The sequence below is a fragment of the Vidua macroura genome, chromosome 20 (genome assembly GCF_024509145.1).
Source record: "Vidua macroura isolate BioBank_ID:100142 chromosome 20, ASM2450914v1, whole genome shotgun sequence".
NCBI lineage: Eukaryota > Metazoa > Chordata > Aves > Passeriformes > Viduidae > Vidua > Vidua macroura.
In genome coordinates, this window is record NC_071590.1 from 9,242,501 (window position 1) to 9,264,532 (window position 22,032).

Genomic DNA, 22,032 nt, shown 5'->3' on the forward strand with positions numbered 1-22,032 from the left:
GACCTGCTCCTCAGAAATGTTTCTTTTTCCTTTTTTATAAACTCAGCAGTTTCACAAAGAGATTTTAAACTCTTTTCAAATGAGGAAAAAAAAAAACAAAACAACACGGCATCTGAACATTGAAAATCAATTCCTGTGTTAAAACTGTCTCATCCTGTCACAACCTGAAAGATGTTGAGACGCTACAAAAGCACCTCCATTAAATTTGCAAGTAAAGAAGACTGGGAAACACTGCCTGAGCAACTTCTGTGAAATCAGGATTCAGTGGCCTATGTAAAATATTAGTTACTGTCAAACTGCCTTACAATAACTCCAGTGCTGAATCCACACAGAGTTGGATCATGCCATGCACTTGGAGATGAAAGCTGGCATCCTGGAACAAAGGTGGCAGGATCCAGCAAGGAGATGGGGAGCTACAGGAGCAAGGAGAGAACCAGGGGAATGAAGACAGAGCCTTCTGAACATCAGAGTCCCTCTGAGACCCCAAATCTCATTTCTAGTGCCTGATTTCACTGCGGGGATGCCAAATAACTTAACACTTGCAACACAGGGAGGACACCTGAGCGTACAGAAATGTCCAGGTCTGCTTCAGGCACGAAGAGATGGGTGAGAAAAGGACAAAACATCTTCCTGCATCAACTTTTAAACAGGTTGTTTACTCCTTTAAAAGGAGCACCCAGAAAGCTCCATGTGGCTCGAGCCCATGGAGTAGGAGACCCAAGAGTCTGGCATCTCGCCAGACTCGGCTCTGAGCATTTTATGGAGGGTTAAAAGTGCACCAGATAAAGGACTGGTATTTAGAGGGAGAATATTCTTCAAGATAGGCACTTTCACAATGACTTCCAGTGCTTTTAAAAAATAATCTCAAGTTTCCTAGAGCTGTATATTTTTGTAAAGAGCTTTAGGATGTTTTCCTATATAAATGGCTCTTCGGAAGGATGAGTTGCTGATTTTAGCCAGCATGTGAAATCTCAAAAGCTGTGACAGTCAAACAGAAAATCATTTCTGTAGCCCATCACATCCTCCAAGCCTACAACTCCTTGTGCAAGATTCACAGATGAGGTTTTTGAATGAATATCCAGCAATGCTTGGGTTTAAAGGAATTCTCTCTTACCCCATCCTGAAAAGTTTCACTATACTGCTACTCCAAATTCCTGTAAGATATCCTATGTGGAATACATGATTTCCTGTGCCAGCCAGTGTGTGTAGGCAAGTTTTTAAATGCATTTAGGCAGAACTATCTTGCATCTTTGGTTACGCAAGCAGCACATCTGTGTATATCAGACCAAAAGCATTTGCAGAGAAAACACTGTATTAAAATTCCTGGGTTTGGTCTCTCATTCCCAGGGTTATGGGAGTGCCTTGGATTGCTCAACACTGACCCCTCTGTCAGCCTCTACTCCGCGAAGGAAATTACAAATTCAAAGTAAAATGCATGTTTATGACACCTACCACGTCCTGCACCCACGGAACTCCAGGGATATTGCTCAGAAATGCTGGAGGCAATGCTCCTATTCCTGGAACATCTTCTATCCAGAGCAGGTGTGGATCTGAGCATTCCTCTTCCCTTCAGAGCTGGAGCCACTCGAGTCTCAGGACACAGGTTGTGTCCCAGAGGTAAAGACAGGGATGGCCAGGAGCCCTCAGGGAGTGCTGGGGGTTCCTGCTCCTCCTCCTTGGGCTCAGCCAAACGGTTCCAGCAAAAAGCTGGGTTAGGAAAAGCTGCCTTAAGGTCAAACCCACAAACCTGGCGATGACCTCAGGGTCTGAGCAGTGACTGCTGACACTCTGCATGAAAATTTCACACCTGACCCTCCAAATTTCAGCTCCTTTCCCATCTAAGACTTAATTCTATCCTCTCTGTGATGCCACCTCAGCATTTGGCCTCCTTAAAGCCTCTCAGGCAGGAAGAGAGCCCTGGGGTGGACTCAGTGCTCAGAGTGCCTCTGTGCATCTCCCACATGTGCTCTCTGTGCTCTGACACACACGCACTGCCGAGCTCATTTTAAAAGTATAAGATTACAAAGCAAAGTCAATCTGGCACAACTTCTAGTGCTTCTGACACAAAGTGGCCTTTTGGGCCAGTGAGAGGCTCTGGGCTGTTCCCCTGGTGCAGATTGATGCTGAGGAGGAAGCTAGACCAGACTGGAATTTGGGTTTGATTCAAAGGAAAAGTTAAAAAGTTTGGGGGGGAGCAGATGCTCAGCTGGTCCAAATCAGGAGAGTTTTGCTGAAGCTCACGAAATGATGTCACCACAGCCTCAGCCCTGTCTGCTCATCTAAACATTTCAAGGCTCTGGAGTTGGGAGAGCTCAGGTGCAGTTCAGGACCAGTCTCCTCCTCCCACTTCCCTGGCAGTAGTTCAGTGTCACTGAGGAGCTCCAAACCCACCCAAATCACCCCAGTTCCAAATGCAATTTATTTAGTCTATTCACTCAATTTTTTAAAAGCTTATGTTGACATGGTTGCTTCAAGTAGACCAACTTTGTAAACACAGCCCTAATTTTACAAAGCACTCAGAGCTTGCAGCCATTCCCTTAAAATCACAGCTCTGCCTTGACTTGAGTGTTAACCCAGCCTGGAAAAACACCAGCCCAGTCTCATGGGCTCCCTCTCTTGCAGGGCTGCTTGAGGCTCTCAATCCACTCTCTCTTATTTATATAGCCCCAAATTCTGATGTTACACATAAATATGAAAGAGCCTTGATAAAAATGGCATTCAAAGCTTAATTTGTCCCTTTGTTAACGGAGCTGTTGAACACAGCAATTCACATTTGTGCCCCTGAAAGCAGAAGGCAGCTGGAAATAGTAAATTCAAGGTTTTGCTTTTTGAAAGTCGTATTTTAAAAATTGTTCCAAGCATTGATTCTATTACACTCCACCTTTGTAGCTGCACTCTTACAAACGTGTGGATGAGCTGCAGCTGGTGGAGGAGCTGGTGGAAGGTAACTCTCTGTGAAATCTGAAAGACCTAATGGCAAACCAGGGCATTCCTCTGGTCACATCCCCCAGAAAAGGCAATTTAAATCATGATTCTGCCTTGTGTTTAGACACCTGGCAGTGAAGTTCACAAAACTACCTGCTCCTTGTGTTGTGCTCTTCTGCAGACTTTTTGCTGACATTTTGGTGGGTGACCAGCCACATTTCCTAAAGGTAAACCAAAGAGACAACACAGTGCTGGCATGATAGAATCCAAAGATTTTTTTTCAGAGGGTGTGGATAAAAGTAGCCCTGAGTGGAGGACAAAAAGCATCCTCAACTTTTACATTAGGGATGTGTCCCTGCACAATTCACCTCCCACTGCTGCCTCCATGGCTGCAGATGAGGGAAGAAGGCTGCAAGGTCAATTTACCTCTTGATTTATGCTTCCAAATGTCATTTCTACCTGACAAGGTGGGAGCACCCACCAGGAACAGCTGTGGCATGTGGGAATAGATGGGAGATGCCATCCATGGGAATGCTGTGCTCTGCCTGAGGAGAATTCCAGCACAGCAACATTTCCAAGCATCCTCTACAACACAGGGCATTGGAATCTCTTTAGGAAAATGCCACCATCTCCATGCCACTCACCCCAACCAGGGCTCTCCATCCCCAGCCCCTCTGGCTCCTGGATCCCCTGTTATGTCACTGAGCTGGAGCAGAGGCAGCAGAGCAGGTCCTGCCTGCAGCCTTCCCAGAAAAACATCTTTGGAAAGGGTCAGAGAAGTGATACTGACCCTTTGTCTTTCACAACACCATCAAGTTTTGGTGTAAACACAGAGTTCATGTGTTGGGCAGTTACTGAGAAAGTCACTGACTGAGGGAACAACAAATACATATCCCAAATAAGTAAATAAACAAATAAAAGAAGATGGTGTTTTAGCTGTGGGGGTCTTTCTGGAAAATGGTATAAAATGGGTCACACAGAAAAAGGCAGCAGGCAGCTCAGGTCCTGAGGTGGACTCAGGGAGGTGACACGCCACCAGCCAGCATCAGGAGCTCCCAGTTCAGGATCTTTCCACAACAGCAGAGAGTTGCTCCTAAAATTCACCCCCTGCCTGCATGGAAGGATAATTCCCCCCTCCCCAGGATGCAGGAGAGAAGGAAGGGAAGCTGCTCCTGCCTGTGCTGGGAAATGCCTTGGAGAGGTCTGAGGAACACAGAGCAAAGCCAGAGAGAGCCAAGTGCTGCCCCCTCAATGAAAGGACAGCACTGAAGAGCAGAATAGAAGCAACAGGAGTAGGGGGAAAGCTATTTACTATTTTGGCAGTTTTTACTCTTCTTATAATCTACCTCACGTGTTCCCAAGCATAAAACCACCTGTAATGTCATTTCAGAGGGCACCAGCAGAAACGCAGAAAAAAGCAGCTGCTTTATGATCTGTCTTTATGTTTTGCCTCAACATCTTTTTCACTCTCTGTAAATGCACAACTTTTACACAGCTCCGTTTTTACTGAAAGAATCTCCCTTTTGGAGGCTCAGCTACCTGCATGAACATCTGCAAGGGGCTGAACACACATTCCCCTTTTATGGGGAAGCTTCAAACAGGGTTTCTTCATTTTCAAAATGCTTCCAACCAATTTGTCATTTTCCTTCCTTTTTTTTTTTTTTTTTTTTTTTTTTTGGTCAGTGGATGGTGCACACAATATTGAGCAATAATAACCAGAGGAGGATGAAAACTGCAGCTTGAGAAGCGAGCTCAGGATATGATTCCTCCTCACCGGATGCCTGGAAGATGTCACTGAAATTCTCTCTCCCTTAGTGCAACCCGTGTGGAGCCAATATGAACTCCCAGCAAAGTGCTTAAAACCCCATTATTTATAATAACTGTTAAATGATGAGACATTGTTTACCCAGATCGCAAGATAAATTCTCACTTACAGAATGCTTGCCTGACCGTCCTGAACGTCATCTGGTTTTTATTTAAATGCAAAATGAAATTAGGCTCCCAATAACACAGCAGAAGAATTCAATAAGATGGGGCTTTTCACTTACAGTTTAATATTAACATTTTCCCATAAATGTTAATGAATAAAAGTCTACTGTTTTATATATTATCCATGGTGGGGAGACAGCAGGCTAGGAATGGAAGGAAAGCTAATCTTTTCATACCACAAATTAGGATATATACTTCAAGGAGGACTAAGTGTTCCCAGCATTGCCAGGGACCTGGCCACAACCCTCCTTCCTCCGGGGGCAGCCACCAGAGCTGATCCCATGGGGATGCTCCAGGGAGTCTCCACTGATCACTGAGATCCTCCCCCAGCCAAAATCCCTTTGGGTTTGTTTCTTGTTTTCCCTGGCCCTCTCTTTCTGCCTGCCCATACCCGCCCTAAGGCACACTGTGACCATCAAACATCCAGCACCATCACTGTCCAGCAAGTGCTGATGCTCTCAGACTCCAGCAGGGAGAACAAGGCAGGATTATTGGGAGAATCAGGTGACTCTCTGTGTGGTATTCTGTTGGAGAAAGGTGCAGGGGTGCTGGGAGGTGAGGGCACAGCTGCAGGCCACGACACAGCGACAGGGAACGATCCAGCATCCGAAGGGAGAAGCACCAGGAGCAGATCCTGGGGTGGAAGAGGGGCTGAGAGGACTGGAAGCTGCAGGGCCAGAGGGTTGGCTCACACTGCAACGTTTGCCTTGCCTTGGCTCTTGACTTCCCACTTACTGCAGAGGATTTGCTGTGTTAATGTGTATTTTGCTGTTTGGTGACTCATACTTCATCCTACCTCTCTAATAAGTGTTCATTTAACAGTTTGACTGCTTAACAGCTTATTGCACAAATGGGTTTCCATTCCACAGCCTCCTCTCCCATCTCCCCTGGAGAGGGCAATGCATAGTTTATGAGAGCTTTGTGATGGCCTGTGCTGCACATCCCAAAAATCAGCAAATACTCAACGGCTCTCTGGGGCTGCTGGGCTTGGGAGGAGGGACAGGAACTGTCTTGTCTTTATTCTGCCACCACCTCAGCAGCTGCAAGAGGTTTTGGCTCACAAAACAGCTGTAAAAATACCAGTCCTGGTTCAAATGCTGGGACCCGAGGGCTCTTATACTTACTGAGAGAGATATGCTTGCCATAAGTCATATCCTACACAAAAACACCATAGAAAGACTCCTAAAAGGAATGACAAGGTAATTGTAGGAATTACAGACGGAAAAATCCCATTGTCTCCTGCCCCCTTCCCAGTGTGGGACCGCTCAGTGTGGGGCAGGCTTCAGGCCTCAGACTTTTAAAGGGAAGATTTAATAAACACTGAGAAATATTTCTAAATATTTAGAAAACCCAAAATAACAGATTTCCAAGCCAAGCTGTGCAAACAGAAAATGAATTTAGAAAACTGGTTAAAAACCCAACAGCTTTTTGCGTGCACCAAAACATATTTGGGTAGCAGGAATCACCTCGTGGGCAGGATGCTGCAAGCAGAGCTGGGAGGATGCTCAGCCCTGGTGGAATACCTACCATGGCTCTCCTCTTGTTGGCCCTGGAATCAACAGCAGAAGCCTCAGGGATGCAAAGAGCTTCATGCTTTAGGAGGGACTCAGCAGAAAATTAAATGTGAGCAAAGCCAAGCTAGACAGGACAGAGCTTTGAATTTTCCTGTGAAATTCTAGAGTGCTGCAGTTAATTTGCTTAATCATTAGGAGGAAAAACCACAACCCCAAGCAAACAAAAAAAAAAAACCAAACACAAAAACCCAACACAGCAGCAAATCTCCAAGGAAGAAAGGGAACAGTGTCTCTGTTCACTGTTTTTGAGACAAAGCACTGGAAGAAAAATGTCCAGTTCCAATAATGTCATAACCTGATTACAGCCTGACCAGAAGAGCTAAAACACTTGCAGAACAATGAGTAAGAAATTAAGTTTTAAATTGAGTGCTGGCCCTATCTCGTGTCACTTCTTTATATTCCAGTAGGAAGGACACTGCTGAGCTCATTTCATATCGAGCAGAGTGAGATGCCTGGATGCAGACACCATTTAGTCATCTCCTATATGTTCCTCCCCATTTCTTTCTCCGGGAGGAATGACAAATCCAGGAATGTGACTGCACTTTGTTTTATTATGATATTGATTTTTCCTGCAGAGGGGAAAGTGCATTTATCCCCCAGGTCTGTGCGCAGGCAGGGAAGGGTTAACAAAATGTTTATCACAAAGCTGGCTTCAGAGTTGAAAGTAATGTGATCAGTAATGAATTTTGTGTTACATTAGGTTGTATAAATGGACAGACAAGCGCAGACAACAAGTGGCCAGGAGTCGGGGCTAATCTAATGATGTAAAAATAGAGACAGCACCAATTATACTTGGGGCCAGCTCAGAGCTCCTGCAGGGACTGCAAATGAATAGGTACAAATCAAATTACTGACTAATAGACGCACTACAAGAGAGGGCAGTCAATGCTAAATACATTAGGGCCTTGTGACCTCTCTGCTCTGAACAGCAGAATCCTAAATTTGACTTTAAAAAAAAAAAAAAAATCAAAGAAACTCTTGTTCATTTAAGGAGAGCAACAGAACAATGTTATTTGTGAAATGACTTGAGACACTTTGATATTTTTTGGTTTGTCCCCCTATGGCCATGTTAGGTACGTGGCCCTTGGAAAGCTGAGAGAGGGTTTGCTTTTAGAACAAGGGAAAATACTCTTTGTGCAAAAGTTAAGACCTGATAACAATACAGTCATGTTACATACCAAAACATTTCAAAGCCATGTGCCTCTTTGTGGTGATGTTTTTTACTGCTACTTCACCGGCTGTTTCTGTATCAAAAATAAAATATTTCTTAAATAAAAAGGCCTTGGTTTAATAAGAAGAAAAAGAAAAGGAATCTCCCCACACCACAGTTGATAATAAGCAAATGCAGTTGATCAAGTTTGTTATCAAATGGCAGAAAGTCAGAGTTGTCTTGTGGCATCAGTGCTCCCTTTAGAATTTTTCTACAAACAGCAATGAACCTGAATTCACATCAGAAATATTCATGGTATCAGCCTTCACACCCCCTCCCCCTTAAATAATGTATGAGCTGGAAGAAATTCCAGAAAAACCTCCCAGGGCTGGTGGCAAGATTGGATTTGGAGACATGGGAAATGACTGGGAAATGAAAAATGCCCCTGTTGGACCTGCCCAGGGCTGTGGGATGGGGCTGCTCAGGGACACCCTTGGACAGGAGAGAGCACAAAACCCACACTGAAGTGTTTGATACCCCAAAATGTGTTCAAGGCCAATGCCCCTCTTATCCAGCACTTCCAAAATGGTGGCTCCTAAAGAACCCGAATTTTCCTTTCTTTTCAACCAGGCCCATCCAAATAAACCTTTTGTAGGAAGAACTGCACTGAGCTCCCAGACTTATTGGAGGGGGTAATTTAATCTCTGACCCTGGGATGAATATTCTGAAAGTTCAAAGGCTGCTTTTAGCATCGATGTTATTTGATCCACCAGTGGGTTTGCTGCCCAAGCTGGTTTTGCACTGAACCTGTGCAGAAATCTCCTGGCAGAAATGCTCTTCAGGGGAAAAATAATTTGCTCTGTGTATCTATAGCCCATGTCTGAGTTAGGATAAAACACAGCTGAGGAGAGAGAAGGGGAAAATTGTCTTAGAAAAATTGAGGAAGGAAGGAAGAAAGGCAAGAAGGGAGGGAGGGAAGGAGAGAGGGAGGGGAAAGTACCACTGAAAGCTCTGACTCTATAAAGGGCTAATCCTATTCCTGAAACTAAATGTACAGGTTCATCAATGTCCAGGTGGCTGCTGATCTTTGAGAAAAGCTTGTGAGTACAGATATTTTCTCCTCTGGAAAAAGCCCCAGGAAGGATGGTCCTTGAACAGGAGCCAGGGGCCTGCTCTCCTCCCTCTGCTTCCCACCTCAGCCAGGCACGTCAGGAAATGTGAGGCTTCCCTTCTCCAGCCCCCAAACTTCACAGGAAGGTTCCAAAACCATCCCTCTGCAAAGCTCAAAGGTGTCCAGACCCAAGTTAGGCTCGGGCTTTGGCTGGGGACCAGGACCCAAAGTGCCTGGAGCCCCGATTTCCTACAGGCCATTCCCTAACAGCACATCTAATTAGCTCCACTTACTTACATCCCATTAATCAGGTTAAAGAGTTTGCTTCAACATATGAGCTTCCTTCAGCATATTATGAGTCTGTTCATGAAATCTGGAAGGAATCCAGACAGTTTCCTCTAAGGGCCAGAGGTGCACCTCCCTGTGCCACAGGCTCCCTGCAGGTGAGAGCTGACTTGGAGGCTTGCAGGAGTTTTGGAAGAAAAGATGCATCTCAAAAAAACATCCCTTGCTCCCCTACTATAGGCTGATTTCAGATATTAAGCCTAGAAGTGATCAAAATACACTGGAAAGCTTAAAAAATGTACTTGCTGAAGGAATAGGTGAAGCAGGGAATTTACTAATTACAGTATTTTTGGAGGGAAAGATTTCTAGCCTGAGCTGGCAGAAATTCTTCCTGTCCAGTTTGAGTGGAATTCTGTCAGAGATATTTGTCTTCTGGAAGTAGAGTTTCATAAATCACAGTCCTAGGATGTTTTTTTTTTTTTTTTTGGGGGGGGGGGTGGGGGGAAGAATGCAATATGAAGCTCCAGCACACACTTAAGAACTGCACTGCAAATGTAAATATTGTAAATATTGTAGCTGCTTGAAAACAAAGCTTTGCAAGCAAAAGAGGGCACTGACCACTAACATTTCTGTCTAGACTTGCATAATTTTTTCTTTTCAGTGAGACTTTGACAGAAACTGAAACAGCAAAACCATCTTTTTTGCATCTTTGCCAATTTATGCCTTCCTTGGAATTAAATGTGTATCTGGGCTGACAGCTTATGTACAGCAGACTCCACTTCAGATAGACATGGGTCATCTGAATAATTGGATAACAAGGGGAAAAGCTGGTTTCCCAATCAAGCCAACTAGCTGGACAACTGGAGTTATCATTTAGGTCACAAGGAAAGGAGATTTTTGGGGGTTTGTTTTCCAGACCTGGTTCTTCTCCCACCCTCTGTCCGGCAGCCCTTGGCACGGAGTCAGAGGTGGAACAGCCCCATCTGATCCCCCCTTCCTGCAAATGCCAGCTTATTCCTGATGTTTTCAGCATCCTCCAGTAGGATGTTTGTGCTGTGACCAACCTCTGGGTATTTCTGCAGGGTCAGTGTTGCCACCCCTGCTCTGCAATGCAACGGGGCAGGTACAAAAGAAAGGTTCTGGGAATATCAGCTCCCCAAAGTGGTCTGTGCACCACGAGCACACACTTCCTGCACACCACTGCAGCCTATCAGCCCTGATTTCTATATAAACCTACGTGTCAGCTATGCCCTAACAGTTAAGGCATTAAAAGAATCTATTTATCTCTTGCCATTAAGTGCATGTCAGGACCAGTCGAGCATTTGACAAAGTCTCACTGTCCACCCTCCTGCCCAGTTTTTGTCCACACACTGGACCCCAGCACTGCACATGCACAAATCTTCACATTCCCAGCTAGAAATGTTCATTAAATTGTGCTGAAGTTTGAGTGAGACTTTGCAAGTTTTGTTAAATCTCTGCAAAATCTATTTAAGGACTGAAGAGAATCCACGGAGCGCAATCAGGGGTTAAAGCATGCAAAACATAAAGGCATGAATAAAGTAAGTTATTTTAGGATTATTAAAGGGATTATAAACGCCACAATTTTGAGTCCAATGTAGAAATATCAACAGTGGTTTTGAAAGAAGCAGCAAGACAGAAATCAACTGCTAACAAACAAACCTCCTTTTCTGCTGAACTCTTTGCTGTCATTTCACTGTGGTGAGTGGGCAGCAGAGAACCCAAGGAGGAAAACTGAGTTTTTTCAAAGATAATTCAGTTCAGCCAAGCTTGGCTACGATATAAGTGGTTTGGGGGAAGTGAAAACTCTCCTACTTGTTATGAGCCAACAAAGACACCTCTTTTTTGAAGTGAGGGCAATGCAGCCCCACACTTATCTCTGCCCATTTATTAAGCAGCAGACAGATGCAAGCCCTTCCCTGTGCTCCCCAGGCTGAGGAATGGTGCTGGCAGCCAGCTCCAGCCCACTCCCTCAGTGAGTGCAGCTCTCCAGGTACATCTGAGCAGGAGAGAACTTTGTCTGTCTGTCTGCTAAAGAGGAACAGCTCAAGAGCTGTTAGGGGATGGAAGTGGAAAGGGCACGGGAGTTCACCCTCTTATCACCAGGTTTTCTCTGCTGCTCTGAGTCACCACATGCCCAAATCCTGAGAATAAAGTGTGTTAGTGGTGGAGAGAATCCCACGACAGGCAGGGCAACACAGAGTGTTAGTGACAGGGAGAGGAGGGTGCTGGGATGGGGTGAGTTGGGTCAGTGCTCATGTTACTCATTACTGCTGCGTAAAATCGCTGCTCTGAGATGGCATCTATCTTACACTCATTAGGGAGATTTATGGGGCTGGAGCAAGGGCTGGGAGAAATCTCTCTGGATGAATATTAACTCAGTGATGGCATCTCTATAAACAGCTCCTTTCTGTCTTTACACCTGCAGTACTGTGAGCTTCATCTAATGCCAAAGAAGCTGGCACTCGCTGCCATCAGCTGGATTTGGTGAAAATGGAAGGAAAACACAGAGCCCTGTCTCTGACAAAGTTCTTGGTTTACAATATAATACACTGTCAAGTCTCCAGGGCACTCAGTCACCCTAACCTGGCACATCTGGAAGGCTTCAGCTTTCAGAGGAGGTATTCCCCTCACCTTTCCCCTTCCATACACAGCCTGAGGGGTGCTGACCCATTATCAGCAGTGGATACCCTCCCGAAGTTCACACTGATCACAGCCTGGGGCAGTAAGTGATGAAATATGTGCCCTTCTCTATTTTCATAGCCTGCTTTTTCCACCTTCCCAGCCCTTTAGAGACATGAGCTGATTAAAGTCCACACCAGTAATGTGAGTGAGGCATCTCTATCCTCACTGCTGAGGATCTCTGCTCCACTGGTGGAGCTCTGGACTCATGAAGTGTCCTGGCCAAGGCAAAAAGCTGGTGAGGATTTGCAGCAGACCCACCCTTGCTGTTCAACCAAGCCTTTCTGTTGATTCCAAATCCAACTCATCCTTTGATTTCATCTCTCTCAAGATGGAAATCAGAGGAAGGGCAGTTGGCAAGGTGACCAGCTGGGTTATGAAGGTGTTTCTGCACTGCTCAGCCTGGTTACTGCTGCCTGTACCTAGAGACAAGGGCTAAAATCCTGCTCCTCTGCATCCTCCTCCTCCAGGCTGTGGGAAGTTGCTGCAGTTTGGTACCTGCTCCACAATGAGCACAGTCAGGATGAGCCCTGAAGGCAGAGACTTCTTGAGGAGCAGGGAGAGCTCAGAGCAGCACGAGACCCTCAGTGATACATGAGGGCAAGAGCAAAAGGAAGAAACAGTTCCTGCTCTTCCTGAAAGATCCATAGGTGGGCATTCCCACACCTTCCTGCTGGTTTCTCCTCTTTTGCCTTCCCAGGCAAACTGCCAGGAGAGTGACAAGTGAGTTGGCAGCTGATGTTAGGGGCCACCATCACTCTGAGGTGTTTTTTGGAACAAGTAGAAATTAATGGAGACAATAAACCCGCAGTAACTGCGCTTTAATTTCTGAGCATCTCCTGCCACGGGGCCCCTCCTGACAGCCTAATCTCTGATGTGCCATTCCATTTACTTAAACAGATTATACAATTTATCAATATAATGGACACTGATGAAGATGGATTAATTTGGATTACAGAACCAGTGCTTCACAGTGGCTCTATTCAGGACACAAAATGAGGATATGTGTGATTATGGAATTGTTTGGAGCAGGGCAGCAATCTGCACAGGAGGGGATGCAGGAGAGCCCTTGTCCCAGCTGTATGATAAGGAAGCTTCATGTGTCAATATATCAGACCGTGTTTATGTGATCTACCACTAACTTCTTTTTATAAATGACTTCTGTCCCACTGAGATCCCCACAAAAGTCAATTAATCAGGCAGAGAGAGAGAGATAGAGGAGCGTACAGAGAAAAGGAAAAGCGAAACTTAAAAAAAAAAAATTGAATAAAAATCACCATTGGGTGAGATGTACGTGATCTCTGATCACACCTCTTCTTTGTACCTGTTCCTGATCCCACCATGTCCCTGCTGGGGGATTCGCACATCGCGTCGGCCAGGCGCTCCCGCAGCCCCTCCTCGCTGTGCTCCATGGAGGACATGTGGCGCAGACCGAAGTTCTCGGGCCAGCTCCCACACACCTCCAGCAAGGTCACGCTCCGGTCAAAGGCACCTTCAACAGACAAATGGGACACGTGTGGGACACCCTGGCACCAAGCTCCTCCCGTGGCTGCTGCGTTTTGGGTGCCTGGAAAGATGATTTTAGCGCACGAGTTAAAAGGTTGGTGCTACCAGTATGGACCAACTTTGGCCAAGCAGCTGCAATCAAAAAGGTGAAATTAAAATACAGACCCACACTGCCCCACACTCTCACACTGGTGAGAGTCAGGAAAGCAGCACAATAACACAAATGTGAATGGCATGCATGTATTTTTATGTTAGACAACTAGGAATTATTTTTGAAGTTGATTAGTCTTCCACTGGGATGCTGCTGAGATGCTTCTTCCCCCTCCTCATCTTGGACAACGGAAACAGTCATTTTGTCTTTGCTAATGGGCAGAAATTTTGCTTAAATTCCTTTTCTTGCTCTGAAACAGAGAAGAAGCAGAGCTGCTTTGTGTCTGACGAAGGAACAAATGGATCCCTTCCCTCAGTCTGGGATATCTGTGGGTTTTTTCTGCTCCTGCACTGGGAAGTTTTAGCTCAAACGTGTTCGAACAGAGGCTTTTTCACCAGCAGCCTCTACTGAAGACTCTGGCTCTTGTGAGGGAGTGCACGTACCTAAAAAGATCCTTCAAATAATTCCTTGACTTGCAGTTATTACCTCATTCACAGCAGGGTATGATGTTCTGCCGAATGCAAAGATTAGATTCTGAATTCAGGATCACTTCAAAGTACAAATTAAAATTATTCTCCTTTATTATACAGCAAGTCTTCTGCGAAGGCTTACTTAAATCATTCCCACTTGGAACAAGATTACAGTTATGCTTTGTTCCTTCAAGCACATACCATTTACTCCACTATTAGGTAACTGAATATGCAGCATTTATTGTGCCTGGTTTCTGCCAGCCTACCGAGGGGAAAAAATGCAAATGCCAATGTTTCTCAGAGTTAAAAGTACATGAAACACGTCCTTGTTATCAGGCCTTTGGTTTTCCCCTTTGATCAGCCGTCAGAAACTATCTACACTTGTGCTCTGTGACTGTACAGCCTCACAGCACACTCCCTGCCACTGACAGGTGGTAATAGAAAGGGTGAGAGACCAAGCCCCGCGGCAGGCGGCCCTTCCTCTGATAACGCCCCAAGTACCGGGTGATAACGTTGGTAAACACTCGGCCAGCCAGTTAATCCATACATCAGCAAAGAGGGGCAGATAATTCTGAACTCTAATGGCACGGACTGAAGCGCCAGGGCTGGCATTCAGGGATTTATATGGGCTGCAGTGGTGACTCCTGGCTCCTGAATTTCATCGGCGTTGATTTATCTCCTCGCCTGGCTGCCGGCTGGATTCCTGGCACTAGAGAGCCATCGACACTGAAATGGACCTCTACAGAACGGCACCGTGGCTCTCGTGTCATACCCGCACTTGAACTCTGGATGAATCCCAGTTTCAACCCAGACGAGGAATGACCAAATATTTCAACTTTTAATGGCTCTCTGGATTTATAAGGTTGCTCCAGTCTACTAATTTGTTTTAAGGCGAGGGTTCTTGAAGCGTGTTTGAGAAAATGCAGGGAAGAGGCGAAGTAATTTCGATGATGTTTAAATCTCTATGGCATTTTCATGATGTCAGCTCTCCTAAAGGCAGGAGGAAAAGCAAAATTTGGGGTTTTTTTAAAAGCTTTTTTTCCCCCCAAGTCATTCGTCTACAGTTTCATGCAGCCCTGAGATCCCCTCTCCAAGACCCCACGGATTTCAGTTGTTTTTGACAGCTGTTTGTGTACCCTGAGAGTGATCAGGGGACTTTTAAACCTGCTTCCCAAACCTCAGGGAAGCAGCAGGCACACGATGAGCTCCCACAGGTTTGCAGGGTTGTGCCAGAGATGAGAAATCTCCTCTTTCCTGGTGTCAGCCCTTATTCCAAAAGTGAGAAATGGGAGCATTTCTGCTCCTATAAGCAGACAAATGAATAATAAGGCAAATGGCTTTTGAAGCTCTGCCAAGATGCCTGCTTGTGTGTACAGGGAGAAACTTCATGGAGTGCTGGGCTCTGGCTCCTGAGATCCTTGAGTGAGAGCAAAGGAGACAAGTGCAGTGTTACCTCTGCAATCAGGGCCAGGAGCTGCCAAAACTTCTTAGCAGCAACGTGTGAGGCTGCAAGTGTTAATGCAAATGCAGGTTAGAGGGATTAACTGCACCGAAAGTTTGCTTGTAAAAAAAAAAAATGTAGGGCTGGGGAAGCTGTAGTTTTATCTTTCCTCCCTTTTCACTCCTTCTCCATGGTAGCAGTGCACATCTGGCAAGATCATTGATATCCAGACATCCAGCTGGGATTCAGCAGCCACCACTGCAGCCCGTGGGTGATTGCTCTGCCTGCAGCAGGCAGAGGAGGTCCTTGCACCATCATGTGCTCTGTGCTGCAGTGGAACCCAAAAACTCCCCCTAATTTCAATAGAGACATGGATAAAATGGGTTCCAGGTCAAGCTGAACACGCAGGGTGTGACTGAGGTTATTCAGGACGTGGGGGTGGGAAAGGGGACCTTGCTTGTGCAGGCAGGTTCTTTCCTCCTGTAAATCCCTGGCTCTGTCCCTCTCTGATGCAAACCAAAACTGTTTCAATAAAAACAAGATTTATTGTCACAGACCTTCCTGTACCTCTTGCCAGTGCATCAGCAGACAGCACATGTATCAGAGTAAAATAATTAAATATTTTTTTCAAGGCAGAATTAAGCTCTGGGTATTTTTGCACCTTAGAAAGTGACTCTGGAGTGTGTGACATGGCAATGGGCTGGCTGCTGCCTTTGGGTGCTTTGCCCTGCCTACATCATTCCCTACATACATCATTCCCAACAGCACACAGGCTAATGGCATTAAACTTCCACTGATAGCAGCTCACCCTGTCTCTGCTATTTATTATATTGTAATCTCTCCTTCTGGCTGCCTCACTCTCCCCTTTTCAATCCCAGTATCTCACTTGATAAGGTATCAAATTCCCCATCGCCGACCAGCGAGGAGTTTACAAATAAACCTGGGTGGAGAGTCCTGCTCTCAGAACGGAACCACAGAAGCAACGGGGCTGAGAAAGCTCCTGCTGATGCCAGGGATTACTGAGGGCTGAGGGGAGGCAGGCTGACAGCCTGCTGAAACCCTCCTGACAGCCACCAATATCAGCCCCTGACGTGGGAAGCCCAGACTTCCCTCTGCCCCCAGCCCGGATACAGCTTTGGCTGGGGAACAGGTTCCACCTAAAGGAGCAATTTATTTAGGAGCAACTCAAGGGTGAGCAAAGCAGGCATTATGTGAGTCTGGCAATTGCTTGTGAAATCCTGGTGAAATCTCATTAAATCACTGGAAAAAAAAAAAATCTTATTGACTTAAAATGGTGTCAGTATTTCATCCTATTGCACGGTGCTTTCAAGCCTGCAGAACACTCACTTCTCCTTATTTACTGAAGATGAGACTGGGAGGGAATGAAGATCATGATGTCCAAGCATCATCTCAGAACCCCAAATCCACAGAAATGGAACAAGCAGGACCCTTCTTGTCTTAACCATACAGGTCAAAAGTGCTTTGTTTTGCAATCCCAGCCCAAATGCTCTGAGCTAATTCTGCTTCATACACAGAATTTTCCTAATAAGACTTTAATTTTTGCCTGAAATCAATCTCACACTCCACTCTTTCCACAGACATTGGCCTCTCAAGGAGCACCACCCTTTTCTCTTGCCACTGCTGATGGAGCAGAATCAGGTTCCCATCTTTCTGCTTAATATTTCTTGCATTTTATTAATGGCAAAGGCTTCTGTCATTACTCACACCAAATTACCTTGCTTAGACACACAGGATTTGTCTCTAGCACTGCAATTGTTTCAAGGCTTTTAAAATAAAAGCAAAATAAATTTTACTGAAGAAAGGAAAAGAAAACTCGCCCCTAAACCTTGGAAATGTCCTTTCATTTCAAAGCCCCACTAACCAAAAGCGAGAAAACCAGAGAAACTTCTTCTCTCTAGTAGTAAAAAGTATTTTTACAAAATGTTTTAATGCTTCTAGTGTGTTATTTTTCTAAGTCAAAATAGCTAAGCTAAATCTTTCACCATAGCTCTTTAATTCAAAAGCCAGGGGAAATTTTTTTCATTAAACCTCTGGACGGCTTTGTTTAAAATATGAAATCAAGTAGCTCCATTTCCTGTCTTCTAAGGAACAGTAAATCAAAAAGAGAACGTTCTCCAAAAATACAGTAATGGTTCTATTAAAGAGCTTGACAGTTTTGAGCCTCACCTTGCATATTGCAACATCCGTGTGAGCAAAACGAACAGAGCGAAGAGGAGGGAAACGTCCTGCCAATTTTAATTGATAAAAAATGCATCCTGATCAATGGCATGCATTGACCCTGCGTGATGTGGGACACTGAGATGCAACCAAGAGGGACAGAAGGGCTGCCCATCACCTCTCCTGCTTCTCCTGGCCTTTTCAGGAGCAGGAGTGGACTCTGGCTGGTGAACACAGCAACGCCTCGGCCGGGAGCGAGAACCCCCCGGGCGTGTGAGAACCAGGGCATGGAAACTCCTCGCCCAAAGCAGTGAGTCAAAGTGTACATACCTCTTTGAACACGAAAGGTTCAACTTTCCTACAGGCTCTGCCAACTCCCTTCCGTGCCCTAACTTTGTGAATGGCACAGAGCGGCCGCTCTGAGCGCTTGAAGGGGAATCTGGGCAAATTCTTTATTTGAGTGTGGAGAAGCAACATCCCCCTGACCTGCCCTGGGTCTGGTGGGTCTGTGCTCGTGGCACGTGCTGCTGCTCCTCTCCTGTGCATGGCTCACACGCTGCCACCCCGCTCTCCCACGGCACACCAGCTACCAAGGGACAGAACGCTGGTACACCAAGGTGTGAGTGTTAATTATTGCCTTTGGAAACCACAGCAGGAGCCACAGCCTTTGGAGTGACTCTGCTCCCCGTCATCTTCCCTCCTACAGAGTTTCTTTTTTTCCAGAACTGCTCACAGTTCTGCTATAAACAGGACATTACTCACCAGCTCTGTATCCTGTGAGTGCATTTAATTAATGGAGCCTTCAGCCAGGGTACCCTGTCCCACGGGCAACCAACACTTCCAAATGCCTTTGAACTCTGGGCTGAGTGAGGCTGAGAAGTTGCTCGTCCCTCCTCAGCACCACAGACTTGTAAACAAAAGCGCTGTTTATTCCTCTGTCAGGATTTCCAGATGAGTTTGGGGCAGACCCGCAGTGCCGGGAGGAGCCCCCACGCCCAGCAGCTCGGGGAGGAGGTTGCCCAACCATTGCCCACGTGGCCACAAACTCAGGACAGTGGCCCAGGCAGTGTTGGCGATGTCCAGGATCGTGGTGCAGGTCCTTAGGGACCATCCCACCCTCCTCCTCCTCCCCACATCCCAACAAACTCCGAATACCCCTCTCCTGCGCAAGGGGTTAACCAGGGGCTCAGGAGATTTGGGATGGTCAGGAGCACAGCCAGCCATCACAGCCGTCCTTGAGGGCTTTCAAATGGGAGCAAGGCTGCAATTTTCAGAGCTGGAGCAGCGAGATATTTTTATAAATACATAAATCTTTTCAAGGAAAAACAAATAGAGAGAGAAGAATGTAAACATTATTGTAAAATGCGTAATAAAATGTCTGTTGTTTGTTAATTTTGCTCCTTATTATCCAGCCTATCTGTACCACCGATGCTGAAACATTTGCCTTTTAAATTTTTTTTTTTATACTCCCTTATTCATTTAAAAATAGTTTCCTGCATGTTATATGAATAAGCAAAACCTAAGGTTCTAAATCCAGGGGAACTTTGAAGTATGAAACCCATGGTCTATGGGAACTATGTTTTCATTAATCAAAGTAGATGTTTCTAAAGCCATCAGATTTATCATGACTGGATTTCATATGTGAAACCCAATATACACACAGACATACACTGCTTGTCCTTTTGGATTAGTCCTGACCTTTTACTCTCCTTTCTGAAGGATCTGCCTTTCCTCAGAGCAGGGCTGCCCTGCTTTAACAGAGGAGCCTTGACAAAGTGCGTTTCCAGCTCTCCGCTTTCTGTGTCTGACTACGAGTCTGGGCTAAGGTCAAAACATAAATGATTAAGTGTATTTATTAAACTCTGCCTTTGCCTTGAATGCTCCCAGTGCCTGTCAGATGCCATCCAACTGCAGACTCCTGCTGCCAGCACACCTGGCCACCAAACGAGGGGCCCCGGCGCCGCCGCAGCCCCGAAAGCTGAACGGAGCCCCCCAAAGCCCCCCCAGCACTGCCAAGAGCTCCTCCAGCCCTTGCTGAGCTCCTGGCTTCCCCAGGGCATGGAGGTTAGTGCAAGGATGTGGGATGGTTTAAAAACTGGAGGCAGGATGTGACAGCCAGCCAAAGCAGGGCTTCAAAAGAGAAAGTGCAACAAAATGCATGCTTGGGTGTCAGCGGGGAAATTTGTGTCGTGGCACCAGAATTTGGTGGTGTTTTGCAGAATTTTGCAGTATTTTGCAGTACCAGAAGCACAAGACTTTGTTTCCTTGCCTTAAAGAACAGCACAAGGGGCTGGGGCACAGGTGGGTGCTGCCAGAGGTTGCACCCACAGAGAAGGTGCAGCTCACCCACAGCCTGAGGAGCACAGTGCACTGAACAATCAGCTCAGAGTATTTTTCCAGTTCTGGATGCTTTTTAGCTGCCTAAAAGCAAAAAGGGATGGAATCTACAGTATAACTGGATGCTATTATGATTTTGAAAACAAAATAGCCCTTTGTAATAAAATTAATTTCCAAGAAAAAACCTTCCCCCTCCCCCTTGGACAGCAAGATTTGTGCATATTTTAACGCTTTACAGAATCAGAACGCCTGGAAAAAATCAGGAATGCTACAACCCCAAGCCCCCTTAGAGATTAACATTTCTTTATATTTAATCCTGGCATAAAGGCAGAGTGTCCTGAAGAACCCAGGGTTCTGCACAAGCCTGTGTTACCAGGTATGAATCTGCACAGCAAAAAAACTTCACCTGATGTTCTTTCAACCTCCAGGTTTGGAAATTTCATTAAAAAAGGATTCACTAAAGATCTTCAGCACTTTTTAGTTTTTGCAAGGTTGGAAATGTTTTCTTGTGGTATTCACATACTTATAATTCTCAGTCCTGGTTAAAATTAGAAAATCCAGTAACTTTTTTTTTTTTTTTTCCTCCTAGTAAATTTTCCCACTCTCTGAAGATCTACGACTTAGCTAAGCTTACAATAAGATGATTATTGAGATTTTCAACAATGCCTAGGAAATTTAAACACAGAATGAATTCCATTAAATCTCAGTGGAGGCTTTTTTAGAGGAGCCTTTATTTTGTTTGACTTCTCCTCCGAATAAAAGCAGCGATTTTAGGATGCTGAAGCCTTTTGTGTTGGCTTTGGTGGGGAAAACGCCGTGTGAGATGCAGGAAGGATACATCTGGTATTTCTGTGACACCACATAATGATCCTTATTTCTTTATATGCCAAGTGATTTCTGAACTCTTGGGAAGAGGTTTGCAGTCATACCCTGTCTTAACGAGGTAGAAACATGCCAATTCCACTGCAGGGGCTGCAATAATATATTACTTCCCTTAAGAAAACAGATTTATCTTGCTTATTATCAATCTCGTGGCATGTGCAAATGCATAGCTATACACACATGTACGAAGGACACATAATGGATTAGAAAAGGCTCACATTTACCCACAAGTAAGGAAAGATCTGACAACTCATCGGGGTTTTGGGGATAACCGAGATCTTATGTTACACTTTGAGACACAAGCGTGGATTTGTCATCTTGCTTGAGCCTTAGTGGTGACTGTGTGAGCCAAGGAATTTAATTCTGATTGTTTCATTTGAATTAAAAAAAAAAAAAAATTCTCGGTGTTGAAAAAACATTGGAACTGTGCTATGTACTAATGTATCACTCAAATTGTAACAGGATACTCCTTGTGTAATAGCAACGGGGAGTGTGGAAAGGCCAAGTTCATCGTGGGTACAGTTTATCTGCAGCTGAATGTTGGGGATCCCTGTTTGAAACCTGCTGCAAAGGAGGGGTGAAGGCTTCCCCATCCCTCTCCCAGCTGGATGGAGCTGCACAGCAGGGATGGGTGTGGCTCAGTGCCCAAACCCTGCCCCAGGATCCTCAGCATCCTCCACACAGGCTGCCAGAGACACAGAGTTCTGCTGGGCTTCGGGTAATTTCTTCTTTTTAAGTAATTTGCAGCCTGAGAGATGTTCACAAACAAGGGGAGAACATGGGCAGTTTCTTGTCAGCCAGGAGAGAGCTGAGAGCAGAGCATCTGTGGGGAAGCAGCTGAGCACCGAGGCTCCGGAAACAAGAAATTTGGTTTATGTCACTAACAACCCGTTAGGAGAGAAACTGGAATATTTTTTGCATTATAAGAGCAAATATTTCTCTGGTCTCATATCACCTTTCCCAGATGAAACATTTCACAACCCAGCTGACTTATAAACAGAAACCAAAATATTTTCCTAAGGTGGATCACTGAACCTACTCGGGCCTTCCAAGTTGTAATTTATTTGTCTTACCTCACTGTGAGATAATGTGCACGCTGGTTCCAAGCTACTGTCTAATCACTGCTTGGACTTGGATAAAGAAATCTCACTTGCAAACACCAGGCACTCTCGGGGTGGTTGGGAATTGGTCACAGGGTGACTTTTCCTGCTGCTTTGTGCCCAGCACATGGGTGGCAGTGCCCAGCTCCTGCAGCACAAGGTACAGAATTCCAGAATGGTTTGGGTTGGAAGAGACCTTCAATATCATCCTATTCCATCTTGTCATTGTCAGG

At 45.5% G+C, this 22,032-nt stretch overlaps 1 protein-coding gene across 10 annotated transcripts in view; it reads right to left on the bottom strand.

Moving 5' to 3' along the window:
* Positions 1-22,032, bottom strand: part of BCAS3 (BCAS3 microtubule associated cell migration factor) — a 299,013-nt gene that overhangs the window by 7,907 nt on the left and 269,074 nt on the right. For 3 of the 10 annotated variants that reach the window (XM_053995311.1, XM_053995309.1, XM_053995310.1), the window contains 2 exons: positions 13,059-13,226; positions 7,667-7,732 (listed from right to left, as the gene is read on the bottom strand). The exons of 1 other annotated variant lie outside the window; for it this stretch is intronic. In XM_053995311.1, the coding sequence (XP_053851286.1) occupies positions 7,667-7,732; positions 13,059-13,226 (234 nt within the window). Of the gene's footprint in view, positions 1-3,131; positions 3,147-7,666; positions 7,733-13,011; positions 13,227-22,032 lie in introns of those variants that run through there. 6 more of the 10 variants (XM_053995312.1, XM_053995313.1, XM_053995316.1 and 3 more) reach the window with 5 other exon arrangements.